The 23,367-nt window shown below is 42.3% G+C and overlaps 4 protein-coding genes across 6 annotated transcripts; 2 read left to right on the top strand and 2 right to left on the bottom strand.

The window, feature by feature from the left end:
- Positions 1–716: 716 nt before the first annotated feature.
- Positions 717–5,113, top strand: LOC114861765 (ubiquitin-conjugating enzyme E2 G1-like). Its single transcript, XM_029161344.3, has 6 exons — positions 717–901; positions 2,353–2,455; positions 2,557–2,654; positions 2,830–3,008; positions 3,099–3,206; positions 3,295–5,113. The coding sequence occupies exons 1-5, from the start codon at positions 859–861 to the stop codon at positions 3,183–3,185; spliced, it is 510 nt and encodes a 169-aa protein (XP_029017177.1). The 5' UTR covers positions 717–858; the 3' UTR covers positions 3,186–3,206; positions 3,295–5,113.
- Positions 5,114–6,560: 1,447 nt separating this feature from the next.
- rad9b (RAD9 checkpoint clamp component B) lies at positions 6,561–11,415 on the top strand. 3 transcript variants are annotated; one of them, XM_029161339.3, is made up of 11 exons: positions 6,561–6,705; positions 6,988–7,058; positions 7,154–7,291; positions 7,397–7,511; positions 7,687–7,786; positions 8,024–8,130; positions 8,284–8,390; positions 8,891–8,955; positions 9,162–9,284; positions 10,304–10,517; positions 10,918–11,415. In XM_029161339.3, exons 1-11 carry the CDS (start codon positions 6,672–6,674, stop codon positions 11,050–11,052), a joined length of 1,209 nt encoding a protein of 402 aa, XP_029017172.1. In that variant the 5' UTR covers positions 6,561–6,671; the 3' UTR covers positions 11,053–11,415. The 3 variants fall into 3 exon arrangements, with proteins under 3 accessions (XP_029017172.1, XP_029017173.1, XP_029017174.1); XM_029161340.3 differs by lacking the exon at positions 10,304–10,517; XM_029161341.3 differs by lacking the exons at positions 6,988–7,058; positions 7,154–7,291 and having other exon boundaries at positions 6,615–6,705.
- On the bottom strand, positions 11,382–18,189 carry pptc7a (protein phosphatase targeting COQ7 a). The gene is made up of 6 exons (XM_029161343.3): positions 17,619–18,189; positions 16,763–16,942; positions 15,218–15,416; positions 13,579–13,702; positions 13,360–13,489; positions 11,382–13,275 (listed from the first exon to the last, which is right to left on the bottom strand). Exons 1-6 carry the CDS (start codon positions 17,818–17,820, stop codon positions 13,217–13,219), a joined length of 894 nt encoding a protein of 297 aa, XP_029017176.1. The 5' UTR covers positions 17,821–18,189; the 3' UTR covers positions 11,382–13,216.
- Positions 18,190–19,079: 890 nt separating this feature from the next.
- ppp1cc (protein phosphatase 1, catalytic subunit, gamma isozyme) lies at positions 19,080–23,146 on the bottom strand. Its single transcript, XM_029161342.3, has 7 exons — positions 22,748–23,146; positions 22,134–22,265; positions 21,741–21,971; positions 21,523–21,627; positions 21,132–21,355; positions 20,671–20,805; positions 19,080–19,740 (listed from the first exon to the last, which is right to left on the bottom strand). Exons 1-7 carry the CDS (start codon positions 22,800–22,802, stop codon positions 19,651–19,653), a joined length of 972 nt encoding a protein of 323 aa, XP_029017175.1. The 5' UTR covers positions 22,803–23,146; the 3' UTR covers positions 19,080–19,650.
- Positions 23,147–23,367: the final 221 nt, after the last annotated feature.

Genomic DNA, 23,367 nt, shown 5'->3' with positions numbered 1-23,367 from the left:
GCTATATAAACACAGCCGCTGTTGATACTCATTCTCTGCTTTAGACCTCCTCCACTCATGCTGGTAAAGACCAACACAGACCTGGTACCATTTTGAGGCCTAAGGCAGATTTGTGTGGAGGAGTGTCAAACAGGTGCTATGGTGAGTTCATAGTAGTCTTACTGGTTTCTAATAGTTAGGAACAGATTGTTTCTCTTTGGTCGCCAAAGCTCAAACAACACACACACACACACACACACACACACACACACACACACACACACACACACACACACACACACACACACACACACACACACACACACACACCAGAAAAGCGAGACTCTTGTTTTGAAACAGGGTACAGTTAGCAGGATGCCTGTGCACATATGCAAATTAGGTAATTATTTATATATTTATATTTTCCAGCTGAATAATATCTTTTTCAAAACTAGACAAACTAGACCAACAAAGTTGGATTCTAAGCCGTGTCCCCGTTTATCGGTAAAATAGAATAGAGTAGAATAGAAAACGTTTCATCACTTCGTCAGTTTTAGATCTGGTGGAGAAATGAAGTGTTTAAAACATACACGGACTGTACGTGGTTCATTCATTTTAGTCAGAAAGTTTAACGTATGTTGAAGAAACTGGTTTTGAAGCTTAGAAAGAATGTTTTCCACCTTAATTCACACGAATTGCTTAAGAAACGCACACACGTGCGCGCGCATGCGTACAACTAAAGCCAGCAGCTGAACATTGTGTCAAAACACAGAGAAATCAGCAGCGGTCAGTGAAACGTCTCACATCGGTTTCCGATTTAGCTACTTTTTCGGAAGAATTTGCTGGCGCCAAGTGATTATTCTTTTACGCCCACATACCATGACCGAACAATCAGCATTGCTTCTTCGAAAACAACTGGCAGGTAATGTGACAGCGAAAAAGTGGAGCAAACCCAGCCGATAAAAGGCTACTTACATAGCCGCCAACGTTAGCTTTCCTAGCTACGCAGAGCCATGTTTACGCCATAGGAGTACGCTCTGAAAGCTAACATAATGGGTCTCTGCCAATTCAGTGTGTGGGTAAGCCTGCGTCATTAGCGGGTCGCTAAGGCAAATAAAACATGAACATTTTTAGTATACGTGGCTGAAATAGCGAGGCATCTGAAGACAGCATTGCTAGCGGGCTAGCAAGTTCGGCATTAGTTAACGTTAGCTGACGGAACAAAGGAATAATCAATCCACGGACTCGTGAGCTCTGAAGACTTTGGATTGGTTCATGATAACTAGATACATTCTGTAGCTTTCACATAGTGGTGAGCTACATTATTGCTAGCACATCTGTCAACGTTCATACTTAACGCGAACATATGGTAATAAGTAACGTCTGTGATGTGAAAGCGGTGTGCGGCTGTCACGTAGCGCCGTGGCTCGCAATGTTCCAGTTGAACACTTTAAAAACACGACGTATTGGCTGCTTAATTTGGGAGTCGTCACCCAAATAATAACTGCTCGGTTCTGACATTTTGTCACGGGCTGTTTTTACAGCACTACACTGTGGCCCGCGTACTGCTGTAAACAATATGCTCTGGTGACGTTTAATCTTTGACATTTGCGAAGTGCAAAAAATACATTTTTTAGGGGTTTTTTCCGACAAATTTATCATAGCGCGCTGATTTGTCTAATATTTAAATCCTGGCTTGTCTGTGTGTCTGTGTGTGGTGATGTGATTCACTGCTTTCAGTCTATTCAGTTCTTCAAGTCGGTGAATCATTTGACTTATTTTTGGAAACCACGATTCTATTCAAACTTTACATTTACTGGATAGACAGGTAATACTGTCACAGTCACACTAATACTTTGCTGTACAAAGTAGTGCAGTTAAAATATTATTTAATAAGGATGCAAAAATTATAGTTGTCAGTCTCCTAGATTTTTATATGAATTTTACAATTAAAGTGGTGCTGATTTCAGGCATTTAACCATTTTAGATTCAAAATACCAGTTATATTACTCAGAAACATCACTAAATCATCATCTGATTCTCTCTTTTTGGTTTTACCATTACTTCCCATTAATGTGGTTCATCCGTGTCTTCAGCTTAAGTTTCTAAAACCTTTGCCCTCTGAAAGCATTTACTGTATAGCAGCAATTATTTTGAGTGTCCTTTATCAGACTTTGTGCACTGTCACTTATTTATGTGCTTTGCAGGGGCCTTTAAAATTACAAGCGCCCTTAGAAGTCAGTTCCATTTATATTTACATTTATATCTGCTCTATATAGTTATGTGCTCGCATATATAAACCTTTCGCTTGTTTGAAATCCTGTACTGTAGTTCTCTTCTGCATTAAATATTACTCCATTCATCTTTTGCCAGAGCTCAACAAGAACCCTGTGGAGGGCTTTTCCGCTGGCCTGATCGATGATGATGACATATATAAATGGGAGGTTGTGATTATTGGTCCACAGGACACCCTTTTGTAAGTGATCAAGCAATTGTCTATTGAAGTCTGAGAGATACTTAAATATTCTTCATATCTTCTCATTTGCACTTGCTTTGTTTTGTCTTTGTTTTGTTTAGCGAAGGAGGATTTTTCAAAGCATACCTTACATTTCCCTATGATTATCCACTACGGCCTCCAAAGATGAAGTTTATCACTGAAATCTGGCACCCAAATGGTAAACACATTAATTATGCTCTCTGAATATTACTTGTTTCTAGTTTCCAAAGTGTATTGAAATGAATTTTTGACTCCCTTTTAAGGCATTTGTTGCTTTAATTATGAGTTCAGTTGCAATAAGAATCATCTTCACACTAACCTAGTGGATACATTCATTTTCTGTTCCTATACAGTCGCTAAGAATGGAGATGTTTGCATCTCAATTTTGCACGAGCCAGGAGAAGATAAGTTTGGTTATGAAAAGCCTGAAGAGCGCTGGCTTCCAATTCACACTGTAGAGACAATCATGATTAGTGTTATCTCCATGCTGGCAGATCCCAACAGTGATTCACCAGCTAATGTGGATGCTGCAGTGAGTTACATTACTCGTCCTTTATTTCCTCCTCTTTTTACTCTTGTAATTTGTGCAGTTCAAGTAAACATTTTAATGTTGCTCTCACAGAAAGAGTGGAGGGAGGATCCCAACGGTGAATTCAAGAGGAAGGTGGCTCGTTGTGTAAGAAAAAGTCAAGAGATGGCATTTGATTAGGAGCCACTTGTAAATATCAGGGTAAGTAAACTGACCTCTTTAATTTAAGGTGAACTTCTGAAACCTTGCTTGCGGAAGAAATTGTATTAAATAATTTTTATATTTTCAGTTTAAGGAAATGCCTTCAGGAAGGAAAGTTTCAGCAAAAGGCTTTTGCACCCCTTGTTTTGCCATTCAGAGGAATTGGTTGGCTTCAACCACATTTCTCTGAACGGTTATTTTCCGCAAGATGAGCCAATTTGAAAACCCTACCAGCGAAATTAATTTGTTTCCTACCTGGATTTGTATATTTAAGTTATTTATTTTGAAAATGTAATGATGTAAGATATGTCACTACTGTAAATGAACTTGCTTTTTTATCTGCTGCTGAACAGTTTCTACTTTATAACAGGTTTCTTATGCAATTTAGTGGTCAAGATTGTGTAATACAAACGAAAGCCCATTGTCATTAGGTCATCACTCGTCCTCCCTGCCGTGTACCTGTTGTCAAATCATTGTTGGCCCATGGCACATCTGTTGGTAGATAAAATTATTTTCAACACTGTCATTGAATTATTGTTGCCTTTTGTTAGGCTTCCCAAGGTGAGAACCTTCAGAGGGACTTTTGATGCAGTCTGCACAGAGACTTATTTGCATTTTCTCCCTATGCTGGTGTATGTCTGAGAGATTTACAAGAACTCTCAATGCTGCACAACTGCCCCTTCATTAGGTTTTACCACCAGCCATGAATGTTATTTTTAAAGGCTTACTTGTTGATTTGAGAGTTACTCTTTTCAAACGTAAGACTCGTAGAAGCCTTTCTCCTGTTAACAGGAAGTTAGTGCCAACTTCTCAGGATCTAATCGCATTAGGCTCTCGTTAAACAATTGAAAAGATAAACTTCTAATATTCCCAACCTTTTTCCTTAAAGCATGGCCATCATGGCCAACAAAGATGTCTATTAATAATCATTCCTCTTATGTCTTTTCACATCATTATAAATGACAGTCAACCAAAACAGCCTGGGGGTGGAGGGGGTGGCAAAGCTGTGACTATTCCACATGTGAACTGGTTAACTGGCATATGAGCTTACCTCAATTTTTATGGATGATAAATTCCATCATCTGCGTTCTTAATCCATCAACGTGGGAAATCTTAGGGGCTCTGTAGAAGAATTTAGGCTAGTTGTAATTGCTTTATTGTGGCACATTTGGCTTTTTAAACACACGGTGTGTGAATTCCATTTACTTGTGGCTTTAGACCTGGGGGGCTTTGGATAGATGGTTGAGTTAGGCTTTTAAATTTCACCAATATCTCGAGTTCTGATTGGTGCATATTTAAGCAACATCATATCAATAACTATTATTCAATCTTTAAATCTGGCTTATAGTTCTCAATAGACTTGGAAAATATCTTATTATTTGGATAAGATGAAATGTTCTACTGGGGAAAAGAACACTATCCTGCATGTGGGTTTTATTTTAAAGGGTGGAGTCTGGAAACCTCTGACTTGAGTTCACTTTCATTGATGATGCTGCTGACTTTTGAGCCATCATTGACATCTATTTTGAATTATGTTATACATGATTGATCTGTGACTGACATTGAATAATTAGCTCACCATCTTTTGGCACATGCAATCAGGTTTGAAGGAGCTGGGTATTTTTTAAATAGGATACCATTGTTAGTACATTCTGTAGACTTGACGTTCACATAACTGCTGTCGACATTACCTTTTTAAGTCAGAATTTTCTAACCTACCATGACCTCCTCTGACCGGTGTTCACTGTATTTGCACAGATTTGGTGCGTTTGAAATGTCATTAAGCAATATGCTCTGAAAACGGTATGTCCAGGTAATCCACCCTAACGCCATAGTTTCTTTTTTTTTCCTTTTGGTGTCAATACAATGTATATTGAACATGATGCTCAATAAAGTGTGTAAACAGATTGCTTTGAGATCCAAATTTTCCAGTTTGTTTTAAATTTTAGATTAGACCTTTGGGTTTACGTAAATTACTCTGTGGCTTCCAGTTACAAAGGCAGAGGGCTAGAGTCACATTTCTGGACAGGGTTCATTTCACCTTGAGCATTGATGCTCAGCTGATTACAATTACTGGTCTTAAACATGCTAGCACCCTATTTTACATATCCTAAGGAAATCTTAGAATTGCAAGTAACTATGAATTGTCCAATTTGAATTGTTTATTTCATTGAATTGCCACACACACCAAAAAAAACAAAAAGCTTTTTTTTTTTTTTAATTGAAGTGGTCAGAAGGTAGGAACATAATGTGACAGTCAAGGTTGCCTATAATTAATCAACATTTTATTTCTCCACTTAAATGTAGACATTGTTCATTTATACGTCTGCAGAATTTAACAAGAGCTCGACAGATAAAAACATGAGTAGGTTTTAAATAAACCTGTTATTTTCAGATTTTTCATCTATAAAATTGATCACTGGAATGCAAATGTATTGGTAATATAGTTTAGCTAATCATTCTGAATTTCAGTATCAGAATCTTTCTGGTTACTTCAAAAAGCACCCTTTGAGTGCATTAGTCTTTTGTTACATGTTGAAAGGTTTGACATGTGGCACAGATGTATGAAGAAACAAAGATCAATAGCTGTCTCATGAAGAGTACACATCTTCCCAAATCTATGATGTAGATGAACTATGAAGTGTACAGCTGGAATAGCTCATAAATTAAATAATTAAGTGCTGAAATATTTATAATATTATTTATTCCTCAGCTGTAATAAGATTACTGTCATCATTGTCCAATCACATTTCCTGCTTGTCTCAGCGTCCTGACGCTACAGCTGGACGTTTGCAGTATTGCAGCTGTTTACAGCACAGAGCACGAGACGGCTGATGGAACAGCACTATGCTGCATGCAAGTGTTCAGTCCAGTGTAATTCAAATATTTTTAACAGAAACTTTGACCATTGCCATCCACCTCATGCTGTGTGTAAAACGAGAACTAGGGGATTGACAAAGGATGCATGGACATGAAGTCAAGGGCAAAACCACAAGGACGTCAGAAAAGCAGCAGCAGCAGCACGGTGGTTCTGATGTCATACCTTCAAAAATAGTCAACTGACGTCATAGCAAACTATATTATTATTTTGAAAATGTAAGAGATCTAAACAAATGATCATTTTTAAAATGATGATCAAGAATGGAGTTTTTTTTTTACAAATGTATACATACAGTTAGGTTGTGTTATAACAATATACATAAATACACATGCTTTTTCTTGATATCACATTTTTCCACTTGTTATAACAAAAATTACTTTAACATACTTTAATTTAAAAATTTATTATTAAATTTATTTGTGTAACTCCCTGAAAAGTATCCAGCATTCAACTCTAATTAGTAATTATTAGTAATATTAATTTGAAGAGAATCCTTTGTTAGTATCTCATTTACATATTTAGCTAACTAAGCTAGCTAATTGGCAGGTGACAGACAGGTCTCAGTCAGTCTGTTTTCAGCAAAGATGATTTGTGTTCTTGAAGGAAATGGTGTTAAAGGTTATATCAAAATATGTACTTTTATTATATCATAATTATTATGTTAAATGTACTTTGATAGAAGGATTAGGTTCGAGCTGCGTGTCTGACTAGTGATAATTGTCATGAAAAACTCTCGCTATTTTAGCTAGCTAATTTTTATTGGCCTAACCTAAGTGTATATCTTAGCATAGCATATATTTAGATTTCTGAAACGATATCGTATTTCGAAGCATTTTATCTCAGTTTTGGCACCAATTATGGATAAATTGTAGTCAATGTGTGCATTCGGTTGTGTCGCAGTGTTCGGTAAGGCCGTTCACGCCTTGTCCCGCATCGGAGAAACGCTGTGGTTGGATCCAGGGGTCAAAGGGGTGAGCAGCGCGCGCTCAGAGCCGTTAGCTGGTGGACGTGCATGAACGTGCACGGGTGCCTGCCCTGTGCTAGCAGCTGCGCCTCTGTGTTGCAGCTGGCGCTGAGGTCCGTGAACGCGGCGCACTCTGCGTACGGCTGCTTCCTCTTCTCGCCGCTGTTCTTCCATACGTTCAGCCTGGCTCCAGCGTCGGGGCGGCGCGGCGAGGCGCCGCAGTGCGAGCTGCTCACCAAGGTGGAACGCTCACACAGTGGACGACAAATCCACCGTTCCCAGTGGACATTTCACACACTGTACACTTGTCGCCGCCGTGTCTGAGGCTTCTCTGCTTTTTTAAAGTCTCTGCTGCCGCTCTTTCGGTGTTTGACTTCCATTGAGCGCAACGTGGAGCGATGTAGGATATCGATCGGCGATCGCAGTGATCAGGTGGAAATCCAGTTTTTTTGCAGACACGGTGGGTAATATTTTATTGGGTTAAGAAGTTAAGAGAAAAGTCGTTTCCAAAAAGCCTGCTTGTATGTGATAGTATTTATTTCACTCAGTTGCAGCTTTACAGTGGTGCAGATCATATGTAGCCTACTGAACGCACGGAGGCAGTGTGCTCCACTTTTACTGTGCTTTTGTAACAGGTATCACCAAGACACACAGCCTTCGTTTCCAGGAGAGTGAGGCTCTGCAGGCGGTGTTTGCCTCACACCTCTGTCCAAATGTGCTGAAGGCACCTGCCAGGTGAGCGTCCAAGTAATCTGTCATTAAGCTCTGTCACATTCCTGTTATGAAAAAGGACGGAGCGAGCGGTATCTTAACTCTCAGATCTGTGGGTGTTGAGCTCAGGTCCATTGAATCTTCTGAAACACACTTACAGCTTCAGTTAATTGCGCTTCAGTTCAATCAACCAGACTGATGTGGAGGAAGTTCCCATCGTAGCACCTGGCTGTGACGCTTTTGTGGTGTTTTTGTCTGCAGGCTCCTTAGTGACATGGTACTACATTTCCCAGTGTCCCAGGAAGAAATAACTCTGTCCACAACACATTTGAAAGTCGGCCTTAGAAATTACTCAGAGGGGGGAAATGGTGAGCTAGTCTTTCATTGTTTGGCTCTGGGCACAGAAGTGGTGCTTAACATATGTTGTTTAAAATCTGCTCCTGTATCAGTTTACAGCCTAATATGAGAGTGCTAATACACCGAAGCATTGTGTTACCCTTTTGGATGTACTTCTGTTACAGATCGTAGGAAGATGATGTGCACACAGATGTTCCTACATCCCGATGAGTTTGACTCCCTTCAAATTGGAGTGGACTCGGACATAACATTCTGTCTAAAGGAGTTGAGGGTAACTGTTAATTTAGGTGTTTCTGCTAATCGCGTCAAATGAGAGTATTAAGTAGTGCTTGTGTGTGTGTGGCATTGTCATCTTGTCATATGCTCTGTGACCTGACCAACTGCAGCAGCAGCCCCAGATCATCAGTCCAGGTGGCCACAGTTTTGGCCAGGCAGTGCATGATCTCATGCTCAGTAATGCTGAGTTTGTTATGGTCTAGATGGACACAGCCAAACTTAAACAGCTTTCTTCTGTTTGGGTTTAAGAAGCAAAGCAAAACAATGTAACATTTGGAATGTTTCTTGGGCGCCTTGGATGGTTTGAGGATCTTCATTACACCAGTGTAGCAGCTGGTGTAATCTGTCAGGTTTGAAAATCCTGGTCTGATTTTTGTCAACAGGCCACTAATCTGCCCTCTGTGTGATCAGCTGATACTGTGCTATTGTTGTGACGCAGATGCAGGCAAGTATGTCTGAGTGTCGCCGGTGAACGCCTGCTGTTGTGTTTTTCAGGGTTTCCTCTCGTTTGCAGAGTCACACTTCCTGCAAGTGTCCATCCGCTTCGGCGCTGCTGGGAAGTAAGTGCTTTGCTGTCATGATTATCCCCAGAGACCGGCATCAGTCTGTGTGGTGCTGTATCACTAAGCACTCCAAAGCGAGTGGCTGTGTGATTACCATCAGACAGCATCAGAACTCTTCGGGGCTGCTCTGTAATCATGTAAACCACACTGGCAGCGTTAAAACCAACACAGTGCTTCCAGACGGCTGTTGATGTTGGTTGCAGGCCCGTGTGTTTCTCTGTGGAGGACATGGTCCTGGAGGCCACCGTGGTGCTGGCAACTCTGATAGACTCCGATAGCTGGGATTCCTCTCAGCTTAATGTGGCCGACGCGCCTCCTACCGCCAGGTAACCACCACCTGACTGTGCCCCGTTGACACCGCTTTTAATCCTGTCTGCAGCCAACAGGCTCAGTTTAATACTCCTCAATTAAGGAATGAAGGCTTTTGTTGTTATTATACATATGAAGCCCATGAGAACACGATGGAAACTTCCCACAGGCCTCTAGTGCTTTTAGCTTGGTAAGTGGACAAAGTGTTGGAGCAAACCAGCCTTGCTGTCCGTAACAGAGAAATAGGGCAAGCCCAGGACATGTGGGGTCAGGTCAGAGGCCTGTCTGCGTGACGTGTTTAATCCCTCATCTCTGCTATGCCAGCCCATGAGGGTGCTCGGCCAGTGTCACTGTCCTGCTCCGCTAACCCTCTCTCTCTTTGTTGTACTGCACTCGGGGCTCCTGGTGGGCCTGGTCACACCAGTCCCAGCTGTACTGTGTGACATCTGGGTCATTTGTAGTTTCCTGGTGTGCACTGCTGGGAGTCAGTAGGGCCGTTACTGTGGGAATTCAAGAAAATCTCCTCTCCTTCAACGTTATTTCATGTTTTGTGTTTGTGCTTGTCTACTGCATCAAGTTAAGAACCCTTATGTGGTCTGGAGATTTCTGACTGCCTTCTTGTCTCGTGTTTTGTTTTCTTTGTACGTCTGGTGTGCTTGCTTCTCTGGGGTTCATGACATTGTGTGGTTACACAAGGTTCTAAAGGCCTGTTTTTGCTGCTCGTGCTGTGCTGACGGCTGTGGAGCGATATGCACTTAGCACAAGCACTCACGAACGAGATTATTGATTCCCTAATGTGTGCTGCTTTTTCCTCTGCACACTTGGCATTAACACCATCTCACCTCCCTCCATTAGACATGCCACTATAACCGAGACCAGTGTTGGATTTCACTCAGATACTATGACACGATTGTCTGCTTAAAAGAATAGCTGCTTGTCTGGAAGGTGTCAGAGTCCACCTCCTCATGCCACTCACTCCCGCACACAATCTTGTGACTGTTGTTGAATGGTGTAAACCTATTGTGTGTACTCTTAGGTGTGCAGATGCTGCTGAGCTACCTGTGGATTTACATAATGCAGACAGCAGCAATGCTGCTGATATGACGGAGTGGGTAGCGTCCAGTCAGGGCAGCCCTACAATGCATCCACCTAGTCTGATGCAGCTTCTGCCTCAGATTTATGAGCCCGACACACTCCACGCACCTGACAAGGCTTGTGACCGTGCCAGCGCCACTCCTGCGTCCACAACGGTAACCAGAGCTTCCTGTTGGTTCTTAATTGTCACTAGGATCCCCGTGTGTCCTCTGATTGCTCCCTGAGGCTTGGATACTTTACAGTTCTGACAGGTTGGAGGGAGCAGTTAGGTGCCAGTGTTTTATTTGAACTTGTCCTGGGAAGTATGCCAGAGTGCATAGTGTGTCACTGCATTTGGCCTGAGGCATGAGGAAGACAGGCAAGGTGACACCGGACATGAAGTCTGTGTTCTGTCACCATAACACGTGGAATGATAAACACCAAAGTTTTGACATATTACTTTTTTGTACATTTCTTGTTTTTGTTTGTCTGTGAAATGTGTATGTTAGATTCCAGCTTGTGTCAGGCTGATGCAGCACTCTACTCTATACTAATGAGTATCTTTTTCCACTGTAGATTTGCTCCCTTCTGTTCAGGGCTTTGTCTTCAGAGCTGGATGATGGCGGCTGCACCTCTAGGCTGCCTGTTCTGGCATGCTACAGCGACATGGAGGAGGACATGGAGGACCTTTCAAAAATCCCTTCACCCTAAGCACTCATTCCACATCATAACATTTACCAACACACACTGTTGTCAGTATAACTTTCATGTGCTCTGTGTTTCCACACGAAATGTATTTATATACAAAGTTTTGTGCAGTAGCCATGGTATTTGAAGAGCTGACTGTTCGTTTCTGTGTTGCTCAACTTTTAATGGTAACTTTTTCATATGCCAGATGTGAAACGTGAGAAGACACACAAGCATCCTACAAGGCTAAGCGATACGTAGAGTTGACTATGATAAGAAGCCGTAGCGGACTATTCTCATCTGATTCCAAGTGTGTGTTTATGTTCATCACACACACACCAGAGACAACGGAATAATAAATACTATAGTCTTTATTTAAATATGATACAGACATGAAAATCTTTTCACTTATATCTGCATTTCACTGTACACCTTTTAGATTTTATACTTATGTGCTCTGCTTGTAACAAAGTTGATGGGAAACAGAACAGGGCAGGTATGTGAGGAAGCAGGAGCCACAAGGCTAACGATGGCGGTACCATGCAACTTGGGAGGCATTGCTTTGTTAAGGCGGCTTAGATTGTCCTCAGTACTGTAATGTTATCACCGCACCATTTCTATCCATTCACTGCTTTACCGACATCTGCTCATCAGCAGCCTTGCAGTGTGGAGGGGGTTTAATTGAGCGAGACAATCCATCACACAGTGCAGATTGTAAACGGTGACTTGCTCACAGGGAGGACTTTCTAAGCGTGGGATGGCTTTTCTCATTTTCCTAACCACAGAAAGCAGATTTCAGGAGAAAAAGGTGTGACATGTTGTAAGCAGAAAGACCTGATGTAAAAGACACCAGAGCACGATGGGGAAAGGTTATGACTACGTAAGAGTTTCAGGCTGGATGTAGCTGGCCTGAATGAAATTTGATACAAGGCACATAATTGTGACATGAGACAAAATGCTAATTCTATGGAGAAATATGTTAAATGCAATGTGAAAATGTGATGTAATGGAAAGGTGACCGTTTTTCACTTGAAAACTGTGACATTGAAGCGCCAGAGCAAGAGGGAGATGGCAAGGAAATGCTGATTGTGAACAACAGCTTCTAAAGCTACACTCATACGGTGACGGAATTCAACAATTCCACTGGACAACGTTACAAAAATACATTTGGTCACATGACCAACTTTCACTGTGTTTTAGCTTTTTCAGATATGCGTCTTAAACTTGTGCGTTTGAGGCTGTAAAACCAATTCAGCCCTGTGGATATGGAGAGGTCTGCCGCCTTCACGTCCATATCATAGACACAAACTACCCACATCAGTGCACACAGTGACAAGCATAAGTGCCTTCATCACATACACACTTATTCAGACACGCCACATGTAGTCACAGTCAAAGACTTCAGCAGCAACAGCTGAGAGATTAAAGGGAGGGCATCAGTTTGACAACAATATATACCTCAAGGTTATTTTGAATACAAAACATGAAGTAACAAAATGTGTGCAAGTCTTGAATTGCACTGGTTTGTAAAAGGCAGCTGCCACTCTTCTAACCACTGGTGTAGAAATGTCACATACACTACTTTTCTTGCAAACATTTAACAAGACAGCACACTGTTCACATCCTATTAGCTCCCTGCATCCACAAACAAGGCTCCAGGTTCGCTGATGAAGGATTCCAAATAGCGGTATATCACAAGGAAACCCCATGTGCACAAGGCAGTGCATTTATTGGAGCAAACACTACCACTTTCTGTGCAGTTCCCTTCTTAAATCCACTGATTGACTATCTGGTTGCCTTCTGGCAGCTCAGCATGGGGCCACTTTAACAGTCCAACACCTCCGGTCTGCCTACATCTTCCCTTGTCTCCAAATCTTCCTTCTGGCCCAAACCGTCAACTAGAGAAAGACGCCTTATCCTTATCTCCAACATGACTGCTTATTTTGGGCAATGAGATTACCCAGTGAACACTGGAACTCTTGCAGAGTTGCCAGTACTACAGCCTTGCCAAGAGGATGTCTCAGGCTTCTCTTTGATGGACACAATCACAGACAAGTGGGCTTGTGGGAGAGAAAGGGATAATCAGCTGAGGTTTAGGCTGAGCCAGTCGATGCGGGGGAGGCGTCTGACATCAGTCTTCCGTCCTGTCCAGCAGGAGTCAAAGTAGTTCATCACAGCTCTGTGCGACCTAGTCGGTGTATTCTGCCACGATGGACAGTAGCACTGTGATGTCATCTGGCTTTCCCCCTGGACAAAAACAGTGCCATCAGACTGCAGATCAAAAAAATCTGGTTAGCTGCTTTTTGATTCCAGTGGAGTTGACAGCCTTACCTCTTACATTCAATCCATTGTCACAGGCAAACTGGGCAAAAGGTGACATGTAGTTGGGGTCATATGCCAGTACATGAGCCTGCTCTGCAATGCTCCGCGCAGTCTGCTGGATACTCTCATAGTTTGTGTTCTGAGAAACAAAAACAAAGCAGGAATGACGTGTCTGTGGTGCACATATTTTGGACTTCACTCACAGCAGTAAACCTGCTTCAGACTTGCCTTGAGTTTCTTCAGCTCTTGCAGGATCATGTAGTCAGGCATGTTGTCAAAGAGCCCGTCAGTGGCTGTGAGGATGATGTCACCAAGCTGAACATCAAAGGTGGAGCTGTCTGCAGCATCAGGGCTGCAGGTACAGATGCAGAAATTAGGCAGAGAACACAGAGCAAAGTGAAAATTATTTAACTGAGTAAACATGCGTGACCACATTAAGCCTTTTCTCTCTCCCAGAGCCACAGAGGGAATCTGTCCCTATTAACCTGATTAATCTAAACCTCTGACTTGGCTTCTCCTCTACTTGAGGAAGACTCACAGATCACAGTTTACTCTACATAGAGGGAAAGCTAAACTCCAGGTCCCGATGATATTTTATCTTTGCTACATAAAGATACTGTAATGTGCTGTATGAGAACAAATTCTAGGAATCATCACATGGTGGTTTTAGAAAGGGCACTCAGGGCCATTAAAAGCTGCTGCAATTAGGACTATGGTACTACAAATACGAATTGGCAGAAACCAATTTAGTCTGCTGTGCCAGTGTCAAGTTCACTTCTTAGAAGATGCCCTCAGTCTGCTATACACCCCCTAGCCTGTCATAAATGTTATTCATTACGAACTGTCTGGACTGCAGCGAGAAGCATGGCGCCAAAGCCCTAGGGACAGCCTGTCCTGTGATTCTGCTGTAGCTGAAACTGCAGTACACACACACACACACACACACACACACACACACACACACACACACACACACACACACACACACACACACACACACACACACACACACACACACACACACACACACACACACACACACACACACACACACACACACACACACACACACACACACACACACACACACACACACACACTAAATAAAACTGTGTAAAACATCCATGTGAAACCAGTAAAACAATTAGTGTGCTCCACTGAAAATGTTTACCTCTCAGTGGATCTTATATTCACAGTCCATTTGTTACGTGCTTTTCTGGTCAATATTAAATAAGCACAGATTTATTCCACCTGCCTAGATATCAGTCTTCAACATCATATTTGTTTGTGAGATATTCAAATGATCCCACACACAGCTCCAGGACCTCATCTAACAGGCAAGGTATGGAATGTTTTTGGTACCAGGCTGGTCAATGAGAATTGGGTCAGAAAAGCTTTAACAATCTGCCTCAATCTCACATTTTACAAAGCATATTGTTGCGTTGAGCAGGCAAAGAAATGAACCACTGCCAATGTTCCCAATAATCTACCTCATTCAAGACGAAGCAAGTGTAAAGGTGGCTGAGTCTGCTGCAGTGGGATTGGCTGTGACTTCTCAGTTTGCCCATCAGCCCTCACAGACTTTGACCCGGGTAAGAGGGGGAGCTTGGTAGGCATCCAATGGCCTTACACTCTACTGACGTCTGCTATGTGCCAGTGCAAGAGGACACTACAGCACATGTCCCCTGACATGCCGTTATGCTACAACTGTGCACTATATTGACTAAAAGCTGGTGTAATGTAAGCTAATGACACAAACACAACAACCTGAGGTGTAGTTAGTTATATGTTCCGTGTAATGGGTACTGTTAACGGGTTGTACAGAACACATTTATGAGCTCCGTCAGCTGGTCCATTGACGGCTCACCTGTCACTGAGGACGGCCCCCTCGGCCCCCGGTGGAGCGATGGAGAGCTGGAAGGGTGTGTTGAAGTAGTGCTGCTGCTCGTCTGAGCGGTGGACCACCTCGCCTTCACGCACCACGAGGAAGCCCGAGTCTCCCAGGTTAGCTGTATGCAGCCGGTGACTCTGCCTGTCCAATATCACGATACAGGCCGTGCTGCTACCTGCAGACAGCAGAAGCACAAAAAGGGGAGAGACGCATTAAAACCAAAATACACTGTCAGACAGTGTGCTTCTCTGAGGAGCACATTCATGTCAAAATAGCAAGAACAGATAAAATCATAGTTAGGCAGGTGAAGGGTTAAGGTGAGGCTCCAAAGTCCAGAGACATACTGTACAGTCAGGTTAATTTGTGACCCATTGGTGTGAGTGATTCGTGTGTGGTGGACTGTCATGTGGGGTTTACCCGCCTTCCGTCCTAATGACAACTGGGAGATGTGCTCCTGCACATGAGGATGAGGCAGGTCAGATGAGCAAGTATAGGTATTGAAATGGTTCGCCAACAACATCAACAATGGCCGTGTTGTCTATACAAAAGTGTGACAGTCTGACAGAAAGTCAACATGCACAAAGTCAGGACCCTGACGCTGACGTAAATGGAATCCAGAAACTATTCATTTAATTATTAACAAGTGTGTACTATAATGCAACTGAAAATGTTCCAGTACATAATTTTGGTAAAATGGCTGCATTATAATAAAGCAAACAACTATTCCTAGCTTTGTATGACATAATCTTATAGAAAAATACATTTGAGAGACTCAATCACATGGTCTGAGTTTAACCAACACAATCCTCACACCACAGTTGGTGTGACATTTTAATATCTAATATCCCACCATGTGGGAGAGGACAAAGAGGAAACACGGGCTGGTGGGGCAGGGCCTTGTGTGACCACACCCTGCTGCTGATTCATCTGGCTCACCCAAATATGCAGTGAGGCATCAACCATCAGCAACCTCACGCACTGGCGCTTCCTCGCTTCTGCCGGGTTCTTTTCCTTCCAGCTGTAAAATTACTCACACTGCCAGTCTCAAGACCGTTCCCTCTGTAAAGCCACAGCACAATACAGTGTTGTCCCCCCACTGCACATGTGATAACTGGGTGGAAAAGTACTGGCAGAGGCAGAGCTCATTTGTTCCTTGATGCTACATGTTGTTGCACGCGCTGTTGTCAGGAAGTGCAGTAAAGGAGGAAAAGAATTTTGGAAGTGAACTACGTGGGAGAGGTCGGGACATTTTGATTTGGTTTTTAAAGGGATCAGGTTGTTCTGAGTAATAATGCAAAAGGCTCCAAGGTACCGCTAAACAGACATCAACAGCCAAACCTTAAATCGTGCACTTGGAGTCTGCAGGCCAACATAACATAAATAATGTGAAAAGTCTTTCAGGCGCTGATTAGACGCATAAATATTTACTCACCGGCAGATAATCTAACTTAAAATGTGACACAGTCCCCTATAGTTCAGGCTCAAACGCTGAAATGATGTTTCTCTGGTGGCTTTACTCACCCAGTAATGGCACTTTGTTCTGCAGCAGCTCGTAGTAGCTGGTGGTGAGGACGCCCACTGGGCTGCTGGGGACAAACCGTCCTTCCTTCACCAGCCTCTCGCACGTCTTCATCAGCGTACCTGAAAACTGCGATGGGTCCACGCCGTAGTCACGCCAGCCGCCTACGCCGTCTGCAACACCTTTACACAGCAGGAATACGTTCTAATTAATGGGTTCTGGTGAAACATAAACAATGATCACTGTCACTAAGGCCGAGGCCGTCATCCATCTTTGTATAGACTGTACAGTGCTCTGCGTCGTAGGTTAGAATGTGCTTGTTACAATTTGCTTAGTGTTTCCTACAAACCTTAGACCTGTGACTCCCTGTACACGCGCATCGGCTCCACTGACCATTGTGTGAGACTCTGGCACACTTAGTGTCGATGCACAACTTTGAAACTAGTCGAACCTAAAATTAAATGACGCTACTTTATGATACCTTATGAATTCAGAAAGCATTCATTACAGACTACAGAACTATAAGGCCTACAGTATGTGCTGTCATTTATTCATCATCAACACAGTAGATTATAAAGGCTGCCCTATTACATGATAATACATAAGATAAAGCCAGAGATTCAGGATTGCTAATTAGACAGAGCAGTAAAAGAGCCAAACAATGACGCAGTGGATAAGCCGCAGACTTCGATCCGCGCAGTCATTCAGCACCGCACCGATGTTTACATGATGTGAAGCACATCGTGTGTTTCCCACTTCAAACAGAACGGCTGGCCTTAGACCCGGCATCGCGTCACGGCCAGCGTAGGAACACCGCATTGCATAACGCCGCACTCAGCAAACAGAACAGACACTCACCCAGAACGTCGGCGGATCTGTGCCGGGCGATGAAACACGCGTCGTCCCCATAGCACATGCCCTTCTTCCGGATGCCCTTACGGAAGTCTTTGCCGAAGCCGCAGCTCGCTGTCACCAGGCTGTAGTCGCGGCTGTCGGTCTGAGAAAGTCCGCCGATGACGGCTCTGGCAACCAGTCTGCCGTAGGACAGCACGGACAACATCACCCACGCAGCGGCTCCCTCCACGCAGACCTGCCAAGCTAGCAGCCCGCTAGCTTAGCGCCGATGTGAGCGCACCGTGTGGACTCGCTACGGCGCTAACGCGGCTGAGCTGCACGCGCGCATAGACAAAGCCCGCCGCCGAGAGAATAACAGCCGCGGGGCTCGGACCGCTGCGCCGGAGAAAACGACCGAGTTCACAGCCAACCGCCGCAGCCTCCGCGCCGCAGTGCCCGTAAATGCTGGTTCTCCGCGGCCATGCTGTCGCTTCTTCCTCGGAGCCACTACATAACACGGAATTTGGACAAACTGTACCGTGGCCTCAGACACGCTGCTCCGCTGGCTGGGTCTTGTGACTTCTGTGACGTCACACAACATTACGAAATCCGATCAACTCCTAATAAGGAAATGTCACTTTGTGAACTTGTATCGCACGTAGAAGAAATGCAAGCAAGGTTTTGTGGGTAGATTGTTATTCCATTTAATTAAAATTAATAATAAAATAAAAAAAGGCAGAATAAAATAAATATTGCACACAATACACATATTGCAATATGGGAGTTAAGAAGAAATGCATTCATTGACTAATTGATAACATTATTCTGACATCGCTTTTGGTCTAAGACTCACAGTTTTTTTAATCTTTACATGACTAATCCTAATTTTAATCATTCCCATTAAAAATACGAATTAATTTTCCTTCAGAGTTTGCTTTGGTAAGATAATGCCCCATTTGCAGTGCCAGAAACTCATTTCACACAGTGCTTCTGGAAGCACTTCCTTCTAGATAGTTTGACTTGAAGATGACCTCAGAAGGAGTGAGATTACCAGCTAGATTCTCCTCTAAACAATTCATGCATAGTTGACACCACACTTGGGTCATTGTTCTCATGTAGGATAAAACGAGCTCAAATCAAGCACCATGCACACTACGTAATGGAACTTAAACAGATCTTATTATCTTCTTAATCTTAATTTATTTTAATTGACAAATAATTTTATTTTAAACAGGTATGTGGCCCTAAATATTTTAATTTAAAATTTATTTCAATTTATAATTGATATAAATTTAAGTAACTTACTCATTGCCATCCTTATATTTTGGGTAACTTCTATCTCAATACTATAATTTGTCTCCCCCTTGTGGGTATTGACTGACGAGAAGGACATTTTATTCAGCATATGGAATTTACAACCTGTATTTAAATTTTGATTTTCAAAAGGCAAAAAACATTACAGAAGAAATAAATGACATCCAGAAATATTTTCCCCCTAAAATACGCTCAAAGTTTATTAGAAAGATTTAGACATTACAAGAGTGTTTGCTTATTCATTTAATTTAGCACAACAGTTGTTTAAAAATGTGACAATGCAGTGGAAAAATCAATGTTCTGTGACAGACTGCAAATTAACTGTAAATGAAGTTTTACAGAAGTAAACAGGTGTTTGTGACTTTCCCCATAGTTTTATAGCATTGATATCCATTATTGACAGTGAGAAAAGTATGACAGACAAGAAACTATCTGGAAAAATTGTGCACAGCTTTAAACAAGGCATTCCTGTGCATAAATAGCCATATTGTTACATTTTCCTGATTGAACAGTCATATGTGGCAAAGACTAGCTGCAAAATGGAGTGCAAAACACCTGAGGTTTTCATGGTGACATATCAATTTTACCCCTGTGGACAAAACAACAAAATATTTTGCTTTCATCATCAGGTAGGAGTGAATAACTTTATTGGCAGCATGAAGGATAACCAATCCTCCAAATGCAGTATATGAAAGCAGAGCGGACAAGAGAAACTCTGTTCATATGCTCCTGACCTGTCCCCTCATTTCTTTGCTTGCTTGGTGACCATGTTTCGGGGAGGAGTCACAGGACGGCTGCCGTTGGATTTCTTCTTTTCAGCTGGTTTTAAAATCTACAAAAGGGATACAGAGGTTGCATGATGCTGTGGTAAAACACACCTGAAGAGAAGTGTTTAACCAATCTTAACCAAAGCGACTAACTCCAACATATGCAAGAATATAGTTTTATTTTTTTGTACGGTACAGCAGCACGTTAGGCAGTATGAGAATGTAGGGAGCATTTAATAAAATTTAGAAAATAAAATAAATCTCTTTCAAATATTTATATGCCTGATGGAAATTAGAGCACATATTGTCAAAAATAGAACCAAATTAATTGTCTCTACCGTCTATTTCACCGCTTGTCCACTTCATAGCTTAATACACAGGCCCTTCTAGCAGCAACTTACAGGTTCAACTTGTACATTGCACATATCAGACATGAAGCTGTGTGTTTCCAGCAGTTTTTGATTCAACCAACCCGACAGTGTTTTGTTTCCTGCCTTTTTAGTTTTATGCTGCAGTATTTTTGTCATCATTTGATCTTTTTTCTCTTCTCTGTTGCTTGACTCTACCCGGCAGAGGCAGGTGGGCCATCCAGCCCGTGCCTGGTTCTGCCGTTTCTTGCCTAGGAAGCACGACTACAATGCAATTTTGAGCGATAAAAAAGAATAAAATATAACCATAATTTAATATTTCAAGATCAGAATAATCTTCCAATGTAGAACTACAATTTAAAAAAAGAACTAACAAACAAAATACACTTTAAATACTTTTATCTAACTTAAATAATTTATTTTCCAAAGCCACACAGAGCTGCAGTATGAGGATGAAAGATCGGGGATGGGATGCCGACCCCTGTTCTAGCCGTTGCAACTATTTACCTTTAAATGCCATACAAGTCAAAAACCTGCATTCATGTAATTATTGTCCAATTGAGTAATAATAGTTAGGATATTTAAAATCTAATTTCATAACTTAATACACAAGCTATGGCATCTCACCTGAAAGGAGCACATGAGGGTCTCATCCACACTCATCATAGCGCCAGCATTGTCAAACTCTCCACAATAGTTAGGTGCTGAGAACAAAGTGACAAGCTGCCTCTTCGCAAAGAACTCATAGCCATCTTCAACAACCTGTCAATGAGACGAGAATTTTGTAGACTTAAGTAGGCTGTTATTGAATTTATGTCAGTTTTTTTGTGCTGAACGAAAAGAGTTCAGTGGATAAAAAGTTCAGAGTAAAAGTTGATTAACAAGAAACACACTACAAGTTTAAATATGTATTTTCAAGTTTTCTTTAGGATACTGAACTTTGTTTTTTCAGTTAATAATTTCCGTTTATTATCAATCAAGAAACTAGTCACAAGCCCTAACACACAGTGTGTACCCAGTGATAAGTACAACACACAGCAATGTTGCTCGGTCACATTTGTACCCTCAATGAGGGTTATTGCTATTACCTGATGGGCACGACAGATCAGATCCAAATCATGCTTGTGCAAAAACTTCGCCACCACCTCTGAGCCAAAGGTAAATGATACACCTCTGTCGTTCTCCCCCCAACCCAGAACATCCTTGTCTGGATCAGACCAAAGCAAGTCACACAGCAGACCCTGGTCAGGAACATCAGTTGGGCGCATGATGCGTCTGATTTGCTCCATTGACTGAAGGTCAGGTGACAATCCTACATAGAAGAGCACGAAAAAAAAGTATAGACAACCATGACAATATTGAAAATACCATGTACATATGGGTAAAGCCAAAACCTGGCACACAAAATATATGCTTAAAACATAAGTAGACAAAAAAATCTTTACAAAGCTGTTTTTACCCCGAAAAACAAAAACTCACCTCCGTGGCAGCAAAAGATCTTCTCATCAACAATTGCGGCAATTGGGAGGCAGTTGAAACAATCTGTGAAGGTCTTCCAGAGTTTGATGTTGTACCTTCTTTTGCCTAAAGCACCATGACAATGGGATTATTAAAGCCACACAGCCCATTCACCACAATCATTTTCTCCTCACTACAAGAAGTCAACAACTGCAAATTACATCATTACTATAGCTTACATTCATCATAGAAACCATATATTCTGTTGATTGAAGCACACTCATGGTTTCCTCTCAGCAGGAAGAAGTTCTCCGGGTATTTGATTTTGTAAGCCAGCAGAAGACAGATGGTTTCCAAAGACTGCTTCCCCCTGTCCACGTAATCTCCCAGAAACAGGTAGTTGCTCTCTGGAGGGAAACCCCCATATTCAAAGAGCCTCAGTAGGTCATAGTACTGACCATGGATGTCACCTACAGGACAAGGACAGCTGAATTTAGGCACAGTATTAGACGAGCTATGTTATGAGACATCATATGCTGTTATGTCCTTGAATCTCATCAGTTGTTATACCAATTAATTGCATATCCATATTTTTCTGGTAGATACTGCACACTCATCCATGTAAAACGCACCACAAATCTTGAGGGGAGCCTCCAATTCCAGAAGAATGGGTTGACTCAGAAATATCTCCCTGGATTTGAGGCATAATCCTCGAATCTCATTCTCCTGCAGCTGCACATTCTTGCCAGGCTTTGCTCCTCTGACTGCAAAAACAATAACATACACCAAGAAGTCAGCAGAAAGAAACACACACACACACACACACACACACACACACACACACACACACACACACACACACACACACCAGCTGATGACACAGTTACAGCTAGTTTATAACGCCTCCTGCAGTGGCCCGTTGCAGAGGCCGTGTCGTTCCCAGGAACGTACTTTCCAAAGTACGTACACCTCCAAAATGCTCAGCGTTTGTGTCATTCAAGTGTGTCATCTGGTGCCCTTCAGACACACAACACTCCAAACCATGACACAGACATTGTGAAACTCACGCTTATCCTTAATAATAAAAAATGAGCCCAAACCAAACAATCCGCCAAACAACTAACTAACCGTTAACCAGGTATAATAAAGGATGTGGGCACACATATTAACGCTAACCACAGTCGTCTGACTAACTGCTTTCAAATAAAACTGGTATTTTATAGGTAATACTTCATCGTGGTCTTACCTTCTAAAAGACGCTGGATGATACTGTCTATGTTGAGCTTGTCAACATCAGCCATTGCAACCTTGGCGCTAATAAAATCAACTCAGGAAATGTTGGTATTGGCTTGTGAAAGCTAGCCCGCTAGCTACCCTAGCATTAGCTACCTAATGTTAGCTCCGTAGATTTTCCGGCTGAGGATAAAATATGTTCCTGTGCTCTTGCTTGTACTGAGCGACTCGGTCAGACTCCGAACACTCTAATAACTACTTAGGCATCACAGTATTTAAAAAAACAACATCCGATCTCTGCCTTTTCTGATAAAACACGGCGAGTAAAAAACTAAACGTCAACCGTACTAGCCATGAGCTAGCGATTGTGTTTTTCTCTGCCGCACCTTGTACAGCTAACCAGCTGCTTGAAAGGAGGCTGCTGAAGCTGCGCCACTGCTGCCCCCTACTGTGCTGGATGGGGAACGACACTCTAACCTATTTACATACTTAACAACTTGAGGCTGTTAAAAACACTCACTGAGCATTTATTTTTTTACTTTCAGCTATCACCTTTCTGACAGCTTTAATTTAAGAACAATAAAGTGGCCATTAAGTTAGATTGCTGCTTTTTAAATATATAAAATTAAATTT

This window comes from Betta splendens, chromosome 9 (genome assembly GCF_900634795.4).
Source record: "Betta splendens chromosome 9, fBetSpl5.4, whole genome shotgun sequence".
Taxonomy (NCBI): Eukaryota; Metazoa; Chordata; class Actinopteri; order Anabantiformes; family Osphronemidae; genus Betta; species Betta splendens.
This window is presented reverse-complemented; position numbering and strand designations above follow the sequence as displayed.

Excerpts from the sequence above, each read along its gene's own strand:
- LOC114861765 (XM_029161344.3), top strand. The coding sequence starts at position 859 with ATGACCGAACAATCAGCATTGCTTCTTCGAAAACAACTGGCAG. Across the intron at positions 902-2,352 it reads TCTTCGAAAACAACTGGCAG|AGCTCAACAAGAACCCTGTG; the intron begins GTAATGTGACAG and ends ATCTTTTGCCAG. Across the intron at positions 2,456-2,556 it reads GGTCCACAGGACACCCTTTT|CGAAGGAGGATTTTTCAAAG; the intron begins GTAAGTGATCAA and ends TGTTTTGTTTAG.
- rad9b (XM_029161339.3), top strand. The coding sequence starts at position 6,672 with ATGATTTGTGTTCTTGAAGGAAATGGTGTTAAAG. Across the intron at positions 6,706-6,987 it reads TGAAGGAAATGGTGTTAAAG|TGTTCGGTAAGGCCGTTCAC; the intron begins GTTATATCAAAA and ends GTTGTGTCGCAG. Across the intron at positions 8,131-8,283 it reads TTACTCAGAGGGGGGAAATG|ATCGTAGGAAGATGATGTGC; the intron begins GTGAGCTAGTCT and ends CTTCTGTTACAG.
- pptc7a (XM_029161343.3), bottom strand. The coding sequence starts at position 17,820 with ATGTTGTCCGTGCTGTCCTACGGCAGACTGGTTGCCAGAGCCGTCATC. Across the intron at positions 16,943-17,618 it reads CAGATCCGCCGACGTTCTGG|GTGTTGCAGACGGCGTAGGC; the intron begins GTGAGTGTCTGT and ends TGCTGTGTAAAG. Across the intron at positions 13,703-15,217 it reads GGGGCCGTCCTCAGTGACAG|CCCTGATGCTGCAGACAGCT; the intron begins GTGAGCCGTCAA and ends CTGTACCTGCAG.
- ppp1cc (XM_029161342.3), bottom strand. The coding sequence starts at position 22,802 with ATGGCTGATGTTGACAAGCTCAACATAGACAGTATCATCCAGCGTCTT. Across the intron at positions 21,356-21,522 it reads GATCTTTTGCTGCCACGGAG|GATTGTCACCTGACCTTCAG; the intron begins GTGAGTTTTTGT and ends TCTTCTATGTAG. Across the intron at positions 19,741-20,670 it reads CCCTCATGTGCTCCTTTCAG|ATTTTAAAACCAGCTGAAAA; the intron begins GTGAGATGCCAT and ends TCCCTTTTGTAG.